The sequence below is a fragment of the Uloborus diversus genome, chromosome 1 (assembly GCF_026930045.1).
Source record: "Uloborus diversus isolate 005 chromosome 1, Udiv.v.3.1, whole genome shotgun sequence".
NCBI lineage: Eukaryota > Metazoa > Arthropoda > Arachnida > Araneae > Uloboridae > Uloborus > Uloborus diversus.
The window spans coordinates 225,947,738-225,973,147 of record NC_072731.1 but is presented as its reverse complement, the minus strand read 5'-3'; the positions used below and the strand labels follow the sequence as shown (position 1 = coordinate 225,973,147).

Below are 25,410 nucleotides of genomic sequence, written 5' to 3'. Positions count from 1 at the left end.
ATATTTCAATTTCATAATATTACCCATAGAAATGTTTAAATCATAACCTCATTTTATATAAATGTGAAAATTAGAGTGTAACAGTGGGACCATGAGAGATGAGATGTACCTCAGAGAGGACTGCTTACGAATTTGTACTGAATTACATCAAAATATCCAAGTCAAAAATGACTTCTGTTGTTTAAAGTTGGAGTAGGTAACTTAGTTGTTATGATATATGACATCTAAACACATGTTGTAGGGGTGTCCACCAGTGGTGGAGGGGGGGGGGGGAGCATTGGTGCAAGTTGCACCATTGAAACTTTGAGGGGAGGGGGTATTTTGAGAGGGTTCTTGTTCTCATTGGGGGGGGGGAAGGTGCTCTGTAGAATTTGAGGAGGCGTAGGAAATCAGGTGCAGGAGGAAAAGCAATATAGGGAATCAAAAACGAAGAAGTGCAGTTTCTTTACTAATAATAAAGTTGAAAGTCTCTCTGTCTGGAGGATGTCTGGATTTCTGTGAAGCGCATAGCGCCTAGATCGTTCGGCCGATTTTCATGAAATTTGGCACAAAGTTAGTCTGCTGTATGGGGGTGTGCACCTCGAAGCGGTTTTTCGAAAATTCGATTTTATTCTTTTTCTATTCCAATTTTAAGAACATCTTCCCGAGCAAAATTATCATAAGATGGACGAGTAAATTACCAAGTTATCACGACGTGAAACCGTAACATGGGCAAGTCAATTGGTGAGAAATTCACCATACATCTTTTGTAAATATACAGGCGAACCAAAAGACCTTTTAATTTTCTACTACGGGCAAAGCCGTGTAGTTTTTAATAAACGAATAGTTTTTAATAAACGAATTGACACTTTATTTAAACTACCAAATCTGCCGCCGATTTCACGGTTCAAATTGAAGAGAAATTTAATAACATAAGAATTGTAATTAATACAGTAATCGATGCATGGGTAAGAGGACTCAAACATCATGTACTTGCATAATAAAATACCAAAGCTTATTATTGTAAAGTGATGAGATTAGTTTCAAAATATTTTTCTAAAAAATACATCAAGCAGTAGGCTAAATTTTTAAGTATCTAAGATTTAGTAGCAGCAAAATTCGAGGGTTTTTTGATAAGATTAGGACAGACAGGCCCGACTACAGGGATCCTAAGTGGCATTAAAATCCTGATGGTGAAAAATGGATAATAAGCTGTTAGAATGAGGATGTCAATTTTTCTGCTCAAATCCCCTCGAGCAAAATAGATTCATTTGTTCTACTGTCCTCGGGATTATCTGAACTTTAAGGAAATATAACTTTAAGGTAGAGAAGAAAAACTTGAAGGCCACTCATTTGCAGAATAAAAAGTAAGGAGTAGTACTAAAATTTCAGGAATTTAAGGGCCCTTATTTTCTTTTTTTTTTTTTAAAGCAGTGAGTTAGTAAGGAGCATACGAACCCTGATGTTATCAAACACTGAGGAAACTGGTTTAAGCAAGATGTTATTACCCATTTATACATTCTCAGAATCACCTTTGAACAACATCTGCAAGTGAGATTTTATTAAAAAATCCAATGTCAAGCTGTAACAGAGAGGACATTCCAGCTGCGTCCCATCTGTTACACATCCATGTCCCCTCTGTTACGGCTATATTTCTTCTAATTAATAAAAACTTTTCCAAATTATTACAAAATATGATTAAACTATTAAATTTTACTATGTATACCTATTTTTAAGTTTGAAACTTTTGAATATTTTGCATAATGTAAACTCATTTAAAATTTTGTAACAGAGGGGACAAATTAATTTCTGAAAAGCTTTTCAATTTTAAAAAATAAAAATATTTGTTGAATGAACAAAATCACTGCACACATATACTCAGAAACAATGAACCTTCATGTATAAAATAGGACTGTATGAAAAACTGCTATATTTTAAACATTTACTGCTGTTTTAAAAAGAAACACTTTAAAGTGAAAAATCAAAATCAGAAATGTCTCAACTACTATGCATGTCTGTCAAAAACAGCTATTCAATTCAGAAACTTCAATAAATTTTCTTCAAAATAATATCTACAAGGGTATTGCTTTAAGTTCAAAAAAATCATGTGTTTTCAGTTGGCGTGGAATGATACTACTATAATTATTTTATTTATTTATTCACTAGCTGCGTCACCCGGCTTTGCACGGTCTACCTCGAAAATGAAAGTTATGTCAAGTGACGCGTGTTCAACAGTTAGGCTCAAAGAATAGAAAAAAAATACTGTAAAATTTCCCATCAAAATAATGGCCACAATCCCTAAATATTCCCATTAAAATTTGGACTATAGTCCCCAAAAGTCCCCGACGGAATAAGGGTTACACTTTTCAAATAACGTCAAACCCGCTTTTCAGGATAGCAAAAAATTTCCAAATAACATCAACATTATTTTTTTAAACCCCATCAGATTTAGAAGAATATCTTTATCAAGCATATAGACGATATAGCATCAAAAAAGTCCCTTTTCTAGAAGCTCTTGTTAGAATAACGACGTCAGTTCCTCAAAATCCACATTAGTTGCAACCATTCTTTAAATAACGTTAACGGAAAATCTAAAATTAATGAATAAATTATACATAACCCTCCATTAATGCAACGAAATTGCTTGATATCTTCTGCTGGCAATATTAAAAAAAAGAAAAAAAAAAAGACAAATGTCCAAAAAAATAATCAAAAGGGGAAATTTTTTAATTCCTCTATTACTAGCTCAATCCATGCTTCTTCTACTAAAAGACTTTTGTGAAAATACAGAAATAACATCAACGGCATTACTGTAATTGCTTAAGGCATAAAATTGAGGTACTGCATCAATTCAATTTAGATGAAATTTGAAAGGAAAATGGGAAAAATGCTGATTTATTTCAAAACCAGCTCAATCGGAATAATTTTTACCTGTAAAATTGCTGATTTGGAAAAAATAAATAAAATAAAGTCGTACATCAAAAATTATCCAATCGAAAATTAATCCTTTTGAACAAATTGAATGGACAGTGCGTGATTTTTTGTTCTTTTGCCTCACCTGTAAAATATTTGCAGGTGGCTGGTTTTGGTACTAAACACCTCATGTCCCGCGAATGTAATACAATTGTTTTAAAAGCAACATATTTCTGCCCGGAGTGACCATTTCTCGCTTAAAAATCAACCTTTTATTGAAGTAGTTTCATAATTAATGTGCAAGTTAACTTCTACAGTGGAAATATAGCATACTCGTGTTTTTAGGTTTTTATGCGTTCTTCTAAACATTAATATAAACACTGCTTTCAACACCGTGTTGTAGGAACGCGACATCGATGTCGATGTTTTTACCATCGACATACTAGTAGGGTCGGTGTTTTTCCACATCAATGTTTGAAAAAATTATCATCAAAAAACACAAAGGTAATTGTCCCAATGAAAATACATTTATGACGAAAATTGTATCATTTTTCCAATGATTGTGACATCCGCAGCATTAAATCAGCGATGATGCACCCCTAGCGTGTTTGGTTGTTCTGTATAATAATTTGTTCTAAATATTGATTCGATCATGAATTGCTTCCACATGAGAGAAAACTCTTTACTTCTCAGTTTCATGGGGATTGAGCTAGCACCTACATCAGGTGTGATCATCCCCCTCCCCCCTTCCAAGGGCGATGGCTCACCACCTCGGTATTACGGACTTAATATGTATTACAAAAGATAAAATTGCATCCTTTAAGAAGAAACATTAATTCTGGATCGGATGAAGTGAACAATTTTGATTCATTTTCTGCTTTTACGAGAGTTTGGTAGAAATAAATTGACAGGCTGAAAAATACTTGGAGCAATATTTTCCATTTTTAGACGAAATTCATAGCATGTTTCTTACCTTGTGTTTGTACCATGTTTACACCATGCCTTCTAAAAGGAGCGCCGAGGGCAGCCACTAATGCTCCCCCTAACGTCGCCAAACACAGCCTAAATTTGTGTCTTAGACTTAAATTTCGAAAATATTTTCAATAAAAAGACGATATAATCTCCTTCACTCCCGTAACATAAAAATAAATAAATAAATAAATAAATAAATAAAAATAAAAAAATAATTAACTAAACACCTAAAATTGCTTGTTAAACTAAGGTCACGAAAAATGGCTTCAAATTGAATTCATTTTCAAAAGAGTTTCAGGAAGGAACCTCAACGTTGCTTTTCCCTAAAGTTTCGAAAAAAATCCTAAAACTTCGATTTTTGACTTTAATTTTGAAAATGTCTCCTTGAACCTTGAATATTCTCAGCTCTCTTCCCTTCCAAGCTGATACAGCAAAAGATTAATTAAAACTGTTTTTCAAGCGTCAATTTAAAAAAAAAAATTCTGTGGGAGACCCCTCCCCTTTTCGTCCTTCCTCTAATGTCACCGAAGACAGACTAAAATGCGTTTTTACGACTATTAATTTTTGTATCTACAGGATATTTTTTTGTATAACCCACCCCTATCAGCAAGGGCGTACCCCCTAAATATCACGAAGACCCCCCCCCTACTCCAAAAGCAAGAGCCAATTCAAAAATGAGAAAAATACCCCTCAAAACAACGCCTTCTAAAAAGATCAATGGCACAAGCTACGCCATGCCCCCCCCCCAGGTGGGCGCCCTTGGTATCCATTACTTTCGCCAAAGATGCCTAAAGAGTTCCTTACTGCAAAACTTTTCTTCCTTTTTATAAATTCAATCTTCTTATTTTTTACCCTTTCAATTAGAACTTGATACAGAATTTTGAAGAAAGGTGGATAAGAACGATAAGTTCTAGTCAAAATATGCAAAATGCTCAAGAGGGGCGGCGCATTAGATCGTTGCAAACGGGCGGCCGAGACCCTAGGACCGGCCCTGGTTAGGCTATTGATGACGTAACTAATTACATTGTTGATTAAAAATAAAATTTTTTAAAAAGTTACTTTACGGTCTCCCTAATATGAACTTTTGTTGCGAAAGATACGCCAGGGTGAATTTTGGGGGGATGTCTCTCTCTCACCCTTTTGAATTTAAATTTATTTTTTTATGCACCATAATTGATAGTTGTTCTTCGCTCAAAAAACATATTTGTTTTCGTTTAAGAAATGCATTTATTCAAATTTAAGAAATATATCTTCAAGTTCAATTTATTCTCGTTCAGTAATCATATCCTACCACTGAAGCGAGTAAGTCTGCGCTTTGAGGAGTTTAGATTGGGACATCACAGGCCTTAAAACGTCTATTTGTGCCCAATATTACATTTGTAACCCTTCCGATTTGTGTGGTCATTAAAAGTAGGGCTTATAGAAGAAGAATCGAGAAAAATTATACTAGGACTTATTTTATGATTCGGTCGCATGTTTGGGGAAACACAGCCGTTAAACCATTAAAAAGGAAAAAAAAAAACTTTCAAATTTTCAAAATTAATTTGAATTCTGAAATTTTGAATTCAAATTATGTTTTTCGCAATCATGAGTTGCTACAGGACCCTACTCATTGGTTACTACCCCACTCGCTTGTTTTTAGAAACGGTTCCTGTCCCTACTCTTGGGCGGTTACGTGTGTATAGTCGTGTATGTGTAGGCTTGTGTGTGTGCGCAGACATGTGTGCATGCACGTTGGCGTGTGTGTATGTGTGTAAGGCGCGTGTGTGTATGTGTGTAAGGCGCGTGTGTGTATGTGTGTGAGTGTGTATGAGCGTGCGTGTGTCTGGGACATGGACGTCACCGACCAGGAGCAGCAGCTACCGGGAGGAGTCACGCCTGAAGAGGGCGGTGGGGTTGAATAAGGAACCGTACATCAAGTACGGTCAAATGAAAACAATTAGCAATCGTGATTGCTCAAAAATAACAACAACAACCATGAAGAAATAAACCAAGCAAGAGAGTGGAACGAATTCAATTCATCTGCATGCAATTTAAAACTGGAATTTATTTGCCGTAATTCTTTGAGGGTAAAATTTATTCTTTTTACATCAAAATCAAAAGTTGTTATGAAATTAGCATTTTTTTTTTTTTTTTTTTTTTTTTTTTGTCTTTTATTAACTTTCGAAGCATTTTTTCTTTGTGAGAACAATGGTGACGAAATATTTGGAGCTTTCTGAATAAAAATACCGAGAAAGGTAGAGATAAAATTTTTTCAGCTGTAGTGATAAATTAATAATCTTCACATTAAATCGAATCCGAATGAAGCTTGTTCTTTATCTCAAGGATTTACTCCGCTGCTGGCCGCTAGGCGGCATCGCCTTCAACCAGCTGATTGCAGACGACAGAGAAAATAAAAGTTGAAAAAATCAAAAAGTATGGTAGTGTTTTTCGCGCCGAGTGCAAGCGTACGGGAAAAAGAGCGCTTGCTTCTGAAAGAAAGATGTTAACAAGCGCGATGAGAAAAAATGCTTTTTTAAGTTTGATCACACTAACATGTATTATCCAAGCAGAAAGGGCCGATGTTTACAAAATCGGCACAGGCATAGGAGATATAACAGGACCGGCAGCTGAAATTAATATGGTAAGTGGATACCTACTTTTAATAATTTTTTTAAAAATGTGAAATTGAAAAAAAGAAAAAACTGAGGGAAGGGGGGCGGGCGCCTTTAAACAAGCATTTTTAAATGATTTTATTTCTTCTCTTCAATCCTTGAAAGCATTTCGTGTGAAAAATCTGCATCCATCCCTTGTTTTGGTTGGAACAACTCCATGGTGTTATTGCAGCGACGTTCCGGAACTGCGTAGCACGTGTCATTGTTTACGAAATTCTTCGCACGATTTCTGTTATTTATCCCTCACTAATTTCTCATCGTTTGTTTTTCAACTTCGTTCTTCTTTTTTATCAGACGTATATGACAAATCCGTTAAAATACAAACATTCATATTTTAATTCAAAAAAATTTTAAGATTCTTTTTGGATTTTTTTTTTAAAGTTTTATTTTTAAAACCTCTTTTGGGAAGCATTTCGTGAAATCTTTCTCTCTCTACTCCCTCCATCACCGTTAATATGTTTTTGAAGATTTCAAATAAAAAAGTGAGTTTTTTACACAAAAAAAAAGAGTATCAAAGCATTTACTATTGAAAAATTTGTTATAGTAAAATTTGTTTAAAAAAACCGTTATTTTTTGTTTTTAATATTTAAATTTAGATTAAAAATATACATTCATTTAAGGTATCTTTCATATTTTTGATATTGCAGTCTATTTTAAAATCATGAAGAGCAGAAATTTTATTTTATAACCTTGCTAGAAGAATGCCTCACTGAGACTTCCAGTTCCGTTTTCGTTTCCCCCCCCCCTCAAAGATACTCTGAATGACTGTACTGTTATTGTTTGGTCAGTTTCTTTCTCTTGTATAAAATGAACGTTGTTGTTGCATTGGTTTATTTGAATAAGGCCTGGAGCCCGGGAGGAAATGGCCACAAAATCCGGAAAGTTCGCGGCACCCCTTTGCCAATTCTTGCGACACCCAGTTTGAAAACATGTCTAATAGGTTCCTTATTAATGGCTACTTTGGTGCTTTCTGTTGACACCCAAGCAGTTTCAGACATTTTTCGTACCCAAAACCGTAGGTTCATTCAGGGTCGGGGAGGGGGGGGGTCTTGAGAATGATCCCAGGGCCGGATTTGGAAGTGTGGAGGCCCCGGGGCAACGAAGGAGTGGAGGCCCCTAATCAGGGTTCCAAAAGATCATCATATTTTCGAAAATATTCGATACTTTGATATATATCCGAATATTTTGATGTATATGTATATATCCGATATTTTCGATTTAAAAAATTTCCATTCAAGTCATTTCGTCAAATAATTTAAATTTTTGTGCTCAAGAAGCGAGAAGTTGTAAGGATGACCTGCTAAGTTAACCATTTTTCGTTTTTTTTTACTTACTTTATTTTTCTTTAACTCACAGGTACAAATTACAAATTAAATGAATAAAAAAAATATATTGGCACTGAAATGCTGGATCAAATAAAAAATTGATAGTAAATGGATACTTGCAAACAGGGCTTTCTGATATGTCGATAATAATATTATTTTTGGGCAAGCATTCTTTTTAGAAATACAAAAAAAAAATGTCTGGGAGAAAAAACGTAATATTTGCTGACCCGTGAAAGTTAGGATATTTTGTAAAAATTTTATTATGGGGGGGCCCCTTTGTTGTGGAGGCCCGGGCAGTAGCCCCGCCTGCCCTCCCCTAAATCCGGCCCTGCATGACCCCACCGAAAATGGTAGTCTGTATCCGCGCCTGACCACATCAAAAGAAAGGAAAACTGTTTGGGGATACTTCGGAGTGGGCGCGGAACAGGGTACCATTTTTTAAAGATGTTTTTTAAGTGATTAATTTTAGTGTAAGCATATTAATTTTTTCTATGAACGAAAAGTTTATTTCGTGTGGAATATACTAGAAAAATGAAAACATGTGCAAAAAATGCATTTTATATTTAAAAAAAAAAATACTGAATTTACATTCCTGTTATTGAATATTTTTAAAAACATTGTGCCTCATATCCCTTCTGCCGCAGGTATGAGAAAAAACCGGATAGGGTTATTTGTAGCAAAAAATCATAACAAATTATTTCACAACGTAAAAACTGTTAAAAAGTGGTTATGTAAAAAGCATGGAAAAATAATTCCAAAGTGACAAAGAAACGAAAATTGTTTCACGAGTTGTGTTTCCGTTTAAAACTATTGCAACATGGTACATGACTCTCACTTTTTAAATATATGTATAATAGAAATGTACCCAGTAGAGACACTCAGCATCGTCGTTTTGGTGCTACGAGCAGAACTTTTATAATCTTCAGCAGTTTTTCTTCTAAAAAAATTTTTTTAGTTCACTTGACCTTTTTGATTCCTTTTTTTTTCTTCAACTAATTTGTTTCAGTCGAGATTGTTCATAAACTTAGCTATGATACTACTGAGTCAGAAACTTAACTATGTTTCAATTGAGTTTTTTTTTTTTTTAATTTCTGATAAAATGATTAGTTTTTGTTCAAAATATATTGCGTTAGTTGACTATGAAAAGATATCCAAAGCATCTTTTTATTTCAAACAATGATTACGAAAAAATTAGATGCTTATAGTATATTCAATTCAGAATAATCTGTTTCATGATATATTTTCAAAAGTATTATATGACACATATTTAATGTGAACTGTGACCTTGCATGTCCTTGAAAAGCTTTTGTATGTCAGGTCTGTGTGTTGTCGTTTTTAATTTCACGAACGATTCCAGGTGCTCACTACGATAAGATGGTTGCTCAATACATTCCTGGTGAGATTTGTTTTTGAAAAAGAGAGTTGGTATGAGTATGTAAAGCAGGACGGAGAAAAAGCTGTCAATACACGCTTTTGTCAACGTATCATATGAGTTAGGAATACTTTCCAGCTGTCAAAAATCACCATTCTTCCTTCTCCCGGTTGCTCAGAGGCAAACCACTTGTGTTGTGAACTATAAGAGCACATTTAATTTATTCGTTTTTATTTTTTTGTCTTCAAAACAGCGGTGAGAAGTTCAAATTTGGCGCTCCTATTTCTTTGTTTTTAAATAACTGCAGGACCAATGTCAATACAAAAGCAAGAAAGATTTAGTTATATGAATATGCATATTTTTTTTCAACGGCTTTAATTAGTATTTCTCAACAAATGGGATATGTTTCATGAATTGTTGCGTTTCCTTACGTTGAGGCCTCAGTTTTCAAAACCCACAATTGTTTCGTCATTGCTTGCTATAATAATAGAGCTAAATTTTTACTAATTTATTCAGTAAACTAGTGGTACCCGCACGGCTTTGCCCGTAATAGAAAAATTAAAAGGTCTTTTGGTTCGCCTGTATATTTACAAATAATGCATGGTGAATTTTCTCGCCAATTGGCTTGTGCCCATGTTACGGTTCCACGTTATGATAATTTCGTAATTTACTCGTCCATCTTATGATAGTTTTGTTCTTAAAATTGGAATAGAAAAAGAACCACATCGAATTTTCGAAAAATCGCTTCGAGTTGCACACCCCCATGCTACAAACTAACTTTGTGCCAAATTTCATGAAAATCAGCCGAACGGTCTAGACGCTATGCGCGTCACAGAGATCCGGACAGAGAGAGATCCTGACAGACAGAGATCCCGACAGAGAGACTTTCTGCTTTATGATTAGTAAAGATTACAGGGGTTGAATTTGAATGTCGAGCAACTGAAACATGTAAATGAATTAAATTTTAAATAACCGAATTATTTGATACAAATATAACTGTATCAAAAATATCTCTGTATCAAATGCCAAGATTAAAAAATGTGTTTACTCCTGTTTAATTGAAATATTAACATTTATAACGAAATTCTGGTGAAATTGTAGAGACTGATTGTCCCGCACGTGACGGAGGAATAGCTTAATAGCATTTAGAAGTTTTCTGAAAACTACTAACGTTACTTTACTATATTTCTAAATTTTTGAAATATCATTTGAAAAAGTTCTCTCGTGTATAAAATTAGGTTTGGCGATTGTCAATTAGTGCGTTACGTTACTTCAGTTTCAGAAGAACTGGAACATGAATGAAAGCTTCTTGTTCTAAGTTTTAAGAAAATATTTATTTTCAAATGAAATGATTTCTTTTTAAATCAGAGATAATGCGTTCTCCTTTCCTTCGTCCGTTAGTTGTTGTTTCTTTATTTATAGTTTTCTCATTGCAATATTTTGCTTATCTATAAGAATGTAATAAAATAATGTGAATAATTGATAAAAACCTCGAATTAAAAAATATCCTAATAAAATCCATAATTATACTTATAATTTCATATTCATAGTGCTGAAAAGCCGCATTGAAGTGGCCAAAAGCCACATAAAAGAGGGTCATACTTTGTTTTTTCCAAAATTTTGCCCATCCCCCCAAGCACATGTCACACTTTTTTCATAAATACATTCTTATTAAAAATGTGTGATTTCACACTTCTTGTTATATCCTCCCTCCTCCCTTGTTACTGTTTCACGAACTCCCCCGCTCAAAGCGTGTCATCATCTGTGGACAGCCCCTTAGGTTTCCAAAGTACGTTTTGGCAATCTCAGTTCAATAAAATTAGAATCGAAATGGGGTTGTTTCCTTCAGCAAAAATTCTACTTTTAGTCACTTGAAATTGATAGAATGAGTAAAAAAATAACATGGACCCAGAAAATACTTTCATTTTCCCAGCAGTTATTCTTTAATTAATTTTTTTGAATGTCCGATTTTGAAAACAAGGTGGAGTGTTAATGACGTCACAAATGATGCAATTTGGCGATCTTTCTACCACGTTCCCATGTCATCATAATCAAGAAGCGAATTAAATATTGAGCTCTACGCTTGCTATCAACCGTATCGTTGCCAATACACGTGAGTAAAGATGCGAATTAAATATTTTTCTCCGTGAATGGCAACACTAAATGACATTTCATCATTAGTGATGTCACACGGCAGAAACGTAAGCAATGAAAGCGCACCGATTTAAGTAATTTTTTAAAAATATTAAACTTGAACAAATCATTTAAAAAAATGGTTAGATCCTATATTTTTAAGCATGCTCTTTCAGAAAAAAATATTTTTAAAATTTTTTAAACGACCCCATTGTCATTGATTTTTATCATAAATCTGCCGTGATATATGGTACTGTAGTTGAAAAACATCTGTATACATTTTGATGGGAAAAAATTTCCTCAAACAAAATACTATTCCTATATCTCAAAATCGCAATCGGGTGACCTTAACATTCTAACCGTTCACAATTTCTGTCGCATGTCATTTTGTGGCATCAAGTTTTATATTTGTCGGACCGAACACCTGTCGGGTAAAATCAGTAATAATGGTTTTGATGCCTTTGCGTCTCTAGGCAACTTATGTGATAAAACCAACAGGTAGTTAATATGAAAATGGGTTACTTGTAATTTTTGATCAATCTATGGACCTACAGAGGAAAATAAAGAACATGGTTCGAAAACTTTGATTACCCAGCAAGTGGCCAACAAATGCCCCATAAAGCAGTAAAAAGCTCTCCAAATTTACCAGTTTATTTTAATAATTTATACGTTTTTCTATTTCTCTACACTGAAAATCTTCAGACGCTTTTTGAACAATTAGATTAACACGGATTTTTGTCCCTCCTCTTTAAAACATTTTAAAGAACTATTTTGAAGTGATAAGTTCCAATGTGAGGGTAAACTGTTTGTGACATAACGCGCGTAACGGCGCAACCCTCGTCTGGCATTCTTTTCGTTCGCGCATACGACAGAAGCACGCATGGTCGGAGAAATTTTGTTTCTCTACTCTTTGGGTCAGCTTTAAGCGTTAAGTGATAGAAGAAAAGTAATGAAACTAACAGAAGATGGATGATCGTCGCAACATAACGCAATCTCCTAACGAAAGGAGAGCTCAATAATACAATATAATACCAATAACGTTGTAAACAATGTATATTCAAACCAGCATTTAATCTTTAAATTTATTTTCAAAACAAAAATATTTTTGCTATTAGTTATACTAAAAATATCTCGCTTCATTTAGGGTTTTGAGCTGTGATCAGGTGTACATATTTTAAACGAACTTCATCCCCGCAGACTCCGCAACGCTGGGGTTGGGGACGGCCGAGAAAACAAAAATAATAAATAAACATTTAATTTATTCATCACAGAGTAAAATCTAAAATTTTCGTAAGTTTACTGTATTATTGAATAATCGAACTTTTTATTAAGTTATAATTTAGTAGAATATCATACAGTATCAACAACAGCTTTTAAGTTTCTGGGAATATATGTCATTGTTTTTTGATTCTCTTGTTGGTTAATCTCTGAGTAAGTGTTCAACCACTATTCGAGTCTTACTGCTTCTAACTCTATTTTCGTTTCAAAGCCGTATTTTCGTAAACTTGCCCCCAGATATCTCTAAATAGGTTACCTTGAGTTCCAATCTGGGGATTGAAGGGGTATTTTCTAAACTTGAGGACAATTTTTGAGGCACTAGACGCAAACGTTAAAAACCGTGTGCTTCTTATCGTTATCTTGATAAAAAAACAAAGTTGTTTCCGATAACCGAATTTTTGGCTAAGAGTTTAAAATTGGTTTTTAAATTATTTAAATGAACAGTATGATTCATTATTTCATCAAAAAATTCCGAACTATGAAGTCTTGTTGCTGATATGCACCCTCACACAAGAACACCTTCACCGTCCTGATTAACTGGTCCAACTAAGTTCTTAAGATTAAGTTCCTAATTTTTTCTTTTATTTACAATTATGCGACAATTTAACCAAAAATGCTGAATTCATTTTTATCTGTAAGTAAGACGTAATTCTAAAATGTTTTGAGCTTATTTATCATTGATTTTGCGACGAAAAGCGCAAGCTTTCTGTTTTTCGCACGGTCAAGGAAATTTCAGCGGGAAGAGGTCCCATTTAATCCAGCTAATCAGAGAACTTGCCGAACAATTTTAGGTGAAAATTAAATGTAAAAATTTTCATTTAACTCTGCAGAAACTATTACAGCACTCGAATGTGTATTTTTCATAATTTTTTTTTTATTGTAAATCTCCGATCACTCTTTGTTAACATTGCCGGTTGACCTTTTCTTACCTTGTTTTCGGTCCGATTCTTTTTTTAAAGCATTTTATCAAGCACTTTACTATAGAAAGGAATAAATTAACTAATTTAGGGACATTTCAGACCAATTTACTGTTACTGTGAGGAAAAAAATCAAATTTCGAATGGTGTTTGTGGTTTTTTACGAATACCGGCCATTTTAAAGTAATAAGCACAATATTAAGGAATAAATAAACAAAAAATTAAAGCCAAATGACTTTTAAGGGTCAGCATAATGCAAAAATAATAATAAAAAAACGACATATGATAATTTTAATCATGAATTTATTCGAAAGTATTTGAGTATACGATGATTTTTGTATTATTTCTCTGTCTCTTCGTTTTTTTGACCGATATTAAAAAGAAAATCCGTCAATATTTTGAAGAAAGTACAGGGTTTTATTTAGAATGACATAGGAATGATGTGAAAAAATATTGGACTTCATATTTGAATTCAGTTTCGCGTTATTTTGGTTTTACTAAAAAATTTCAAAGTGTACGAACACTTTTGGGAGCCACTGTAGGTATTGATTTATGAAATGACATACTTCGTTGAATAGTCTTGGGGGAAAAAAATTGCGCTAGACAAAGTAACCTTGCATACAACCAAGTTTGTTTCCAATGTAGAATTTAATTTGATATTCAAACATATTATATTTTTTCTTTTTCTTTCCTTTCTTTTTTTATATCTTCTAAACAATCTTGTTCAATGCCCATGATTTTGTTTGCTGTGCTCATATTATTTCTTATTAAACAGATTGATATGATTTTTGTGATTATTTATGTAATGTGCCTTTCATATTTCTTTTTAACAAGTGGGTCACAATATTTAAAAACGGCATACGTCCGAATCGACTCGTTTCGAGACATTTAAGGTTTTGCGCTTCACAATACTGTCGGCTCCGATTAAACGAATACCGTCGCGCCGGTTCCACGAAATATTACTCGATTAAGTGGGGCATTTGATTAAGCGGGGAAATATTTTCTAAATTGACAAAATTTTTCTTAAAACGTAATAATAATATATCAATAGCTATATGAAAGTAATTAATGTTATTGGTAAAACGTCTTTGAAATAAGCAAAGTAAACAAAATAGTATATCAAATTTAAAGTATCTTGACTTACTAATTCGAGCAACATTAAAATTAAAATAAATATAACTGACAAATGACATTTGAAAGGTTTGTGTATTCAACAGCAAAAGTAAATGAATAAATAAAATAAATAGAACTTTTTTACTGCTGCACTTTTTATTTGTCATTAGTGGTACCCGTACGGCGTTGCCCGTAGTAGAAAATTAAAAGGTCATTTGGTTCACCTGTATATTTACAAATAATTGATGGTGAATTGCTCGCCAATTTGCTCGCCCATGTTACGGTTCCACGTTATAATAATTTTGCTCGGGAAAATGTTTTTAAAATTGGAATAGAAAAAGAACAAAATTGAATTTTCAAAAAATCGCTTCGAGGTGCACAGCCCCATACTGCAAACTAACTTTGTGCCAAATTTCATGAAAATCGGCCGAACGGTCTAGACGCTATGCGCGACACAGACATCCAGACATCCTCCAGACAGAGAGACTTTCAGCTTTATTATTAGTAAAGAAAAGAAAAAATAAAGATTTCTCAAATCAACAAAACTAAACAATACTTTTGAGTAAGAATGGCCAAAAAATCAACTATGGTCATTGCCCATAACTGAAATGCTTACTTTTACTTGACTAGTTATGGGCACATTAGTTTCAAAAGATCTTAAATATCTTAATCAATGGCAAAAATATACCTTGATGATTGAAAAAAAAAAGTTTAAGAATATATACGTATCAATAAAACTATCTGTTTTTTTTTTTTTTTTTTAAAGAAAGCAGCAATGTCAGGGCCTTTAGGAAGAAACCCTTCAAATACTTAAATGGAAAGAAAATTTACTCTTGCTGACTGAGACGCATTAACATAATAAATCACACTGTAAATAAAAGCTCATGTTGGAAACAAAATGTGATTGGGCTGTTCTTCAGAGATGCTAATTTGTTAATCCACTGATGGTGTGCCGAGAAAATCGATTACAAGCATGATATTAACAGCACAAGATAAACCTGCCCATTACTGGTTGACTGCCCATAACTAGTCACTTACCCTATTACATTCTAAATTCATTTAAGGTTACAATTCATAAAAATAGTGTTCGATTTTCATTTGTTCTCTGGGTATATAAAGCGGGCGTAAATATCGGATGCTTGCATAAAATTAACTATAGGATATTTTAAAACCCAAGATTTGGTTTTCTTCATTTTTTCATAAAAGTTTTGTACACGTAAAATGATAATATATAAGATACAAAATGATAGTTTCAGTCATAAAACTCCCATTTATTCGTTACCCCCCTATATTCATTCTAATGAGTCCGAAGTAATTAATTATTGATTTTGTTGTTTAGAAAAAAAATCATCGGCATGTATGGCACATTTTAAGAACTAACTTAACGATCATACTCGAATGATCTCAAATGTTACCGCCATGCTATTTGAACATAAGAGATTAGGGTTGGACCGAAGGAATTTGGAATTTATTTTTGTGTGGAAATCACGTTATTTGATGTTTCTGTAATAACTATGACAACAGAAACAAACAATACCAACCAAAAGTTTTTCTTTTTTTTTTTTTTTGAGTTGGTAACTTTTTTCATTAGACGATCACAAGCAGATCACGCCGATCCTTGACTTTTAAATAGTCTAAGAGCAATTAGTACGCATGTTCTAATTGTTGCTACAAACTTCAACAAATTACATTTAGTGTTTTTTTTTCCTCCAAGGATTTTAAAATGACACCAAAATTGAAAAAAGTAAATTATCATTCCACTGAAAAGGGTCATTTTTTTCCCGCACGTGACGCCTCATATCTTTCGTTAAAAGTAATAATTTAAAAGGGTAATGATAACAATTTTATTGCTTAACTAATTTCAAACGGATGTGTGGTTCCTTAAGACAGAGATTTCGTCATTAATTTATGAAATAATTACTTTTTAGTGAAATATGTGAACCGTCACGTGCGATACAAAGTGACTACTTTTTCCGGGAATGACGCAATACATTTTTTTTTTCAACGGTTTAAACAATGGGGTCGTTTCCAAAATTTTAAAAGTATTTTTTTCTGAAAGAGCATGCTTAAAAACATAGGATCTGACCATTTTTTAAATAATTTGTTTAAGTTTAATATTTTTAAAAAATTACTTAAATCGGCGAGCTTTCATTGTTTAGCTTCTGTCCGATGACATCACAAATGATGAAATGCCATTCTGCGTTGCCATTCACAGAGCAAAATATTTAATTCGCATCTTTACTCACGTGTATTGGCAACGATATGGTTGATAGCAAGCGTTGAGCGCAATTTTTAATTCGCTCCTTTATTATCATAACGTGGAAACGCGGAAGAAAGGTGCGCCAAAATGTATCATATGTGACGTCATCAAGACCACGTCTTGTTTGCAAAATCGGACATTACAAAAAATTAATTAAAAAATAACTGTTGGGAAAATGAAAGTATTTTCTGGGTCCATATTATTATTATTATTATTTTTTTTTTTGCTTATTCTATCAATTTCAGTGACAAAATGTACTACTTTTGACTGAATTAAACAACCCCATTGTTTCTCAACAATTTTTTTACGTTGGAACCTTTTACTCTCAAAATCTACAATTTATTTCAACATTAACGTATTAATAGAGCAAAAATATTGACTAATTCATAAACAAGTAACCAGAGGTGACTTTGGATGTCCCACTCGTGACGCATGCAAATAAATTAAATTTTAAATAACAAAATTGTTTAATAAAAATATAACTGCGTCAGGAGTATATTCGTATCTAACGTAAATATTTAAAAAATTGCTTACACCTGTTAAATTAAAATTATAAGAGATAGAACAAATTGTTTTTGAAGTTCAAGCGTCTTTTTGTCCCGCACGTGACGGTGGAATGGCCTTTTTTTTTTTTTTTTTTTGACATTAGAGGGTTTTAACATTTTGCTCTGAAATTGAAGTAAAAAGAAAGCGAAATTTAATTTTAAGAAAAATTGTTTCGATGCAATACTTTTTTAGATTCCAAAATACTTTTTTTCAAAATTCCAAGAAAATTAGCAGAATCGTCTTTTATATATTCCGCTGTCCCTTTCTTTTTACGTACCTTGGCCTGCTATTTAGGCGGCCCATCTTCCCGTCTATTTACATGTCAGAAAAGGTTGCACATTTTGTTCTTACTGCTCTTGACCTTGAAAAACTAGGATTGAAATTATTGATAAATAAATCTGGGTAAACGAATTCAATGAATAAGTACAAGTATTTCTCTCCTTTATATAAAGGCTTTTTTTTTTTTGTTATATGCGTGCTAACGGTAACCATTGAAGCTGTCTAGGATGTGTAACTTTTACATTACTCAGAAATTTAGTACCTTCTGTTGTAATGTCTAATAAATGTTGTCGATATTATTATTAATTTAGTTTACTGAATAAATAAATAAATATATAGATTACGCATCAACGTAGCTAGAATTTACCTTCTTGGGGGGGGGGGATCCTTTACATGTATATAAACTACTGTAAAAAGCCTTTACGTTTATATAACTACTGTATTTACTGCATTAGGATTTGCATTGTGTTAAAACCAAGCCTTCTGTGTATGTTGACCCCTAAATCCCCCTTGCTGGGTCACTGCTCTTTCGAAAGAGTCCGTGTATTTTTCACATCATGCAAACAAAAAGCTATACCTTCCATTACCAGATCTCAATGTGTGCACCGTTTGTGGACATAGGAATGAACTTGGATACCGTTTAGGGTTTAGATGTAGTTTGAGCAACATACGATGGACTGATTGAACTCTAGAGATGAAAAGTATTGCTTTTTTTGTTTAATAAAATGGTTAAACATCTCGCATGACGGTTGTTTTTCTTACTGTGATCGTACAGCGATTACCTATAATCACACTTTTTCCTTCTTTCTTTTTCTTTTCATCTTTTTTCTACGATGGCATAAAAAGGCCACCTATAAAGTATCTTAGTGCAAACAACATATTCACACTACAATTTGTTGCTTTTCTATGAATGTTTAAAGTTTGTCAAGGACTTTTCGGACACACTGTATTCAGATGCATTCATTCACTGTATCCATTCACTGTTTTGTACAGACACAACTATAGCAACTACACTCAGGAACATTGAAAATAACGCCCCAAGAAAGAAAAAAGGTACAATCGCGAAACATTGCTTATAAGAAGAGTGACATCTGATTAGGCAAATGATCCAAGATTGGTGTCAATGCGCATGACCGTTAACCCACAGTATCGGTGCAATCGGGAAAAGGGTGCTATATAAACCAGTGCATAACTTAAGATTTATAGATGTTACGATTACATCTCGATTGTTGGAGAACCTTAATAAGTGGAGGATGCCAGGTAGATGAATTAGAAAACGTTTCTCACAGTTAAGCGAGTTTGAAAGAGGTTTGATCATTGGCATGAAAATTGCGGGCTGGTCGACAAGCGGTGTTGCTGCCTAGGTGGATTGTTCGGAGTGTTCCGTTAGAAATTGTTGGAGGCAGTGGATACGAAATGGTTCTTACGTGAGAAGAAAACGGGTTTGGAGCGACCGGGAAGACGAGGAGAGAGGATCGAAGGATCGTCCGGCAAGATCTCGTGGATCCCACAGTGACTCGTTCCACCATACAAGCAGACGTAGGGGTAGCAGTTGTTCCCCGAACCATTTCTAGACGCCTCGAAAGTGAATCTGCACTTCAAGCGTCCTTTTCGTGTATCCCCTTTAACACCAAAACATAGGCAACTCCGTCTACAATGGTGCGAAGTCAGAGCGATGTGGACGTCATTGACTGACAAAAGGTGGTGTTCAGTGATGAATCCCGGTTCATTTTTGAGTCAGATGATTACCGCGCGCGGGTGTGGAGGCGCCTTGGAGAAAGGTACCATTTCACCCATTCTATCGCACGACGCAGTGCCCGCACCGCGGGTATAATGGTCTGGGGGGCCATAGTCTATGATCGCCGGTCCACTGTAGTTGTGGAACATGGAACCTTAACAGGTCAGCGTTATGTTAATGAAATTCTGCAACCACATGTAGGACCGTTCTTAAATGGCCTCCCAGGGTCAATTTTCCAGCAAGATAATGCTCGGCCGCATACAGCTAGAGTTGCTCAAGACTTCTTAGGTCCTTTTGAGACTCTTCCATGGCCAGCCCGCTCCCCCGACTTTTCCCCTATAGAGCATGTATGGGATCAGCTGAAACGTCAGGTGCCGCCGTGCTACTCTGTGCAAGATTTAGAAGTGGTTGTTCAAAATTTGTGGGTCCATCTGCCTCTGAACAACATCAGGTGTTTAATTAGCTCAATGCCGGACCGTGTTGCGGCTTGTATTAGAGCAAAAGGGGGTCCAACGTGCTATTGAAGTAGCACTGTATTTATCTCATTTCGTAGCCAATATTTGTTTAATTGTCTTGATTTTGTGATCAAGTGTATCTCTCACCTATATTATTCTGTATATTACATTTCACTTGAATCCAATGTTTCCTTCTTGAGGCGCTATTTTCAATGTTCCTGAGTGCAATTCAGGACAAAATTTTCGATCCAAACGTAGCGACTAATTTGGGACGGAGGGAGCATTTATTTGATTTTATTAAACCTTTAACTTAAATTCAGACAAATTGAACACAATGAGTGAACAACACTGAGGAGTTCTTAAATTAGGTACAGGACGGCAGCGAGAACATAATCCATTCTCTCTTATGCACACACGCTTGTGCCAGTAAATTTGAAATATCACAGAAAATTAAATTCTTCTCTCCCCCAAATTATGTGGAACAAATCGAGACCCATGTAATTACAAAACACCCAGAACAGGGCTTGTCTACAAATGATGTCACTTCATGAGTGGGGAGGGGGTTGTGAGATTGTGACAAGGGGGAGAGATGGAGTGCAACAGAACGCATTTTTTAATGAGAAAATGCTTATGAAAAACAGCGTGACATATAACAAGGGGAGGGGAGGGGGAAGGTGAATTGTAACTCTTTGTGACAAGGGAAAGGAGGGGTCAGAAATGTTGAAAAAAGTGTGACATCATCTATATATGGACAGCCCCATAGCTACATATCCAGAAATCAAGTTTATATCAGCGGGATCAAACTTTTGAAACAAGAAAATTCTAACAATGTTCAAAGTTAAATAATTTTCGACAAAGTTAAACATATATACGAAGCCAAGAGCTGACAGCTGTTTAATTATCAGAGATAATTATTTTATATGTGTAGCAGTGAGAAGCAAAGGGATGTAAGTGAGCTTTTTAAAGTTTTAAATGCCTTTGAAGTTCAGATCCTAGGTAGGCTTTCATTGATGTTTTTGAGCAATCACGATTGCTTATTGTTCTCACTTGACTGTTTTTGGCGTGCTATGATTTTATTCCCCCCCCCCCCCGCCTCACTCTGCCAGCACCACCGTCGACCGGCCTCACGATGCTGCTCCTCTAACGAAAACCGTCTGCAGGTTGCATCATATCCTACACGCAAACATACACACACGCATGCCTACACACACACTCACACACACATACACACATGCCTACACACACACTCACACACACATACCCACACACACATATACACGCACAAACATACACACACGCATGCCTACACACACACTCACACACACATACCCACACACACATATACACGCACAAACATACCCACACACACATATACACGCACAAACATACCCACACACTCATGCATGCACACAGACACAAACACACGCCTACACACACATACCCACACACACGCCTGCACACATACACAAACACACACAAACACACACATACCCACACAGACACAAACACACACAAACACACACATACCCACACACACACATGCCTGCACACACGCAAAAAAACACGTGATTGCGAAAAACATAATTTGAATTCAAGATGTCAAAATTCAAATTAATTAAAAAAAAAATTTTTTTTGAATCATGCTGCATAACAGAACCTACAAGGGCTACTAGTACAATCCTTTGCACCAATGCCAAAGGAGAGGTTCTCCTACCCTCTGCACAGGTTATCTCGACTCTTTTAATTTTGGCACTTATCCTTTTGCTTCTCACTGCTTCATGTGTTAAAATGTGTCTCGACTTCATTTCATTGACCAACTTATTTTATTCTTCCTTTTGAATCAAAAATACTTCTCTTTATTTTATGAAAAACTTAACAAAGCAGGTGTACTGTGCAATTTACAAAAAAAAAAAAAAAAAAAAAGGTAACATTCAATAGGATTAAAAAGGAATTAATTTTGTTTCTGTTTAGTGCCTTAGCGAGCAATTATGTTTAGTTAACGCTTCTAAAAGCGTATGCAAAGAAACACCAAAATATCAAATTTTTATTATGTGCTAAAAGAAACAATCCCCCCCCCCGCATGACATACAATTAAGAAAATCTGTTAAAAAGCACCAATAAATATCTTGACATTGTACAATTTACAAATGCCTTATTTAAATTCTTGATTGATGTGATCGTAAAACGGATTTTCATTTTTCTTAACTAATTCAATTATAAAAAGAGATGACAGTCTTTGCGGAAATGTTGTGCCAATACGTGTAAAATCTTCTAGGAGTACACTGTTTTGCCTCTCTCATTAATACTAAGTAAGATCACATATCAGCTTAATTGAGTTTTACTTACTTATTCAAAACGAAAATTAACAGAATTACATTTGATGATTAAAATCTTGATGCCACATGGAATTAAAAACATTTTTTAAGGAAGTTTTCAAAACTGAAAGCATTTGATATGAGTAAGACACGTCTTAGAAGGTCAAATTCAGCAGCTTTTGTTAACTTTCACTTTTAAAAGATGGCGTAATTAATGCCTCTCGCTAAGTACAATCTGATAAGGCAACCACTTTCACTTTTATTTGGGCACTTAAAACTGGAAAGTTCTTCGTTTTTTTTTCAGTAAATCAAACAAAGTTTGTAATTATTAAAATGATTAATTGGGCAAGAATACTTCACACGTTCTGATTACGTAATGTACCAAAATTACTTAGCTTTTTTCACTCTTTATTTCTATCTTTTGATGTAACAGTGAAAAATAGTACTGAAGTTTTCGCTGGAAAAAAGCGTAGGAAAAAAAAAAACCTTTTGTAACCTGGTGTAAAAGGTATCGGCAAATTCTTTCAGCAGTTAGCTCAAAATAGTAGAAAATTAAATTAAAAACAGTTTTCTAAGTCAGTTTATGGCTTTCATTTGATGTTATTACCGTGTCTTCTAGTTTGATCTTGGAATCCGAACTAATTCACAAGACTGTGTGCTGATGCGACCCTTTTTTATGGATATCACAATGATAAAGTCGCGTTTTGTGTGTTAGATAGGTACTATTTACCACAAGTAATGCCGTGAGCTTAATAAGTGTCAAACAGAAAGAAAAACCTAACAGAAAACTCGATGCCAGCCAAGGCGCTACGACCCTGAATGAAAGCTAAATTTATACTGAGCGTTAGGGTTACTTTTAGGCTGTCAGCATGAAAAGCAGTTCTGACCACAATCACTTGATTATTTGGTGAGCTGAATGGTCAACTAATTGATTTTTAACAATGCTGTTTTCCAAACATTCAGTTAAACAGAATTACTTTAATTTCACTCGTGATGTCGAAAAACGGGCCCAAACTATAGTTACGAGACGTCCTATTAGTAAAATTATAAGGTTAATTAAAAGCTTTGCAAAGACGAACCCTTTTGTAGTATGGAAAGAGAATAAAATCCTTCTCTTGATGTATTCATAGTTTTCATGCATTACGGATCATATAACGACAGGAACTTTCATTTTTTTGATCGTAATATTTTGAAATTTCATCACCTATACTTTTCATATAACCTAAAGTTTCAATAAAAAACGTGTGTCCTCAATATTTCTCCGCAAACAAAAAGGATAAAACTTCAATCATATTTTAGAAAATAACATGCTTTCTTGAAATTCTATTCAAAAGATTTCTTCTTGCTCTTTCAAAGGAACGTGTGTTTAATCTTTTCAAATATCGATCAAATTCTATTATTTATAGCATCTTATAACATATGTTTAAATAAAAGTGTTCTCGGTAGACATGAATTCCTGTCTTAACAAAATGTATTCTTCGAACTGCGTTTAGACGGAAAAAGCAATAAGACATAGCAGGATGAGTACAACACATCGATTTTTTTCCTTTTCTATGGCATTTCACGTTTTCTCTAATTGAACCATAGTTTTCAAAATGAACATATTTCGCATTTTACTTTAAAATAATAATATGTATCTTTTGAATGATTACGAACACTCATTGTAAAAACTGCGTATTGATAATAAAAACATTACATAAATTTGTAGTCATTTTAATGACACAGTAAATAAACTCGTTCTTTGGAACAATTTATATTTTAAAGTATATTTTTCTAGAAGTAATTGGTTCGTTATGCAAAATGATTCGCTATCAGTCGCAAGAGGCTTAATTTCTAGTCAAAGAAGTGCAGGACCCAATTATAGTCTTCAGGTCTTATGTTTGCACGTAAATAGGCAGAATTTTGTCTAAAATGCTCGCATAAACATGAAATTAACGAGCTGATGTGTGCATCACATGACTTCTTTTTACACCAATTTAAAGTTATTTCTCCATTATTGGCAATTTTAATGTGATTCAATTATCAACTCTAAATATTACCAGCAATGGCCAAATTAAAACCAGATTTAAAAAAAAAATCGCCAAATTTGTCGTCAAGTTGGCGACAAAACTTGGCGACCAAAAGCTTGGCGATGTATTGCCAAGTATTTGCATAACTTATAAGACTACTTGAGTTTGCACTGAAATTAACATTGGTTTCCCCCCAAAAAGGTGTAAAAGGCCCCCTTTGGAACATCTGAATGCAACCAAAAAGAGAGGTGCACAACTAGACCCCACTAGGAGTCTACGTACCAAATTTCAACTTTCTAGGACATACCGTTCTTGAGCTATGCGACATACATACGCACATACATACATACGTACGTACGGATGTCACGAGAAAAATCGTTGTAATTAACTCGGGCAATGTCAAAATGGATATTTCGGGTGTCTATACGTGCTTAAGCACTTATCCGCGTGTGGTCGGGTTGAAAAAAGAACTCAACATTAATTCGGGGGTGAGCAAAATGGAAATTAAGACCTGTGTTCAGAGTCGCATCAAAGTGTAAGGTTGGACATGCATTGTTCACACGGGAGTTCGATGGCACAAAGGTTGTCATTTTGTATTCTCAATGCAATTCGCTTTAATACACCAATATTGTTTAAAATACTACTACAAATGTATTAAAACTCTATTTAATACCGTCAAACTCCGTAAATACACTTTATCGTATGAAGATGGCATTCCAGTTTTGTACCTATTACACTAGGGTGGTCCAAAATTTCAAAGGTGAAATTTTTTTGAGTCCTACCCTCCCATTTGGTTTCAATACATTAGAAAATAAGTAGGACAAAATTTTATAGTATTTGAATAATATTTAGAGGTAGCTCAAAGCCGATGAAGTTTGCACCATTGCTGAATATAAGTAAATTGACAAAGGACTAAACTAATCACAAATATAATTGCTTTTTCCACTAAAAGAAATTAATTACATTGTAAAATTGCTATTAAATATGTACACAGTTTCAACATTTCACTGGCCATGAAATATATTCTGTAAATACACAATTTTTTTGTAAGATGTAGCAGTTAATGTAATTTTGCCCAATTCTTTGTAAGTTGACAAAGTGTTGTGCTTTGACTGAAGAAGCATCAATACTGGCAAAAACAATAGCACCTGT

General features: G+C 34.3%; 1 protein-coding gene across 1 annotated transcript in view; it reads left to right on the top strand.

Moving 5' to 3' along the window:
- Nucleotides 1-6,250: 6,250 nt before the first annotated feature.
- The window catches only part of LOC129225311 (uncharacterized), a 90,411-nt gene continuing 71,251 nt past the window's right edge, over nt 6,251-25,410 (top strand). The window contains exon 1 of the mRNA XM_054859905.1: nt 6,251-6,487. Coding sequence (XP_054715880.1) covers nt 6,347-6,487 — 141 coding nt within the window. The 5' untranslated portion in view covers nt 6,251-6,346. The remainder of the gene's footprint in view (nt 6,488-25,410) is intronic.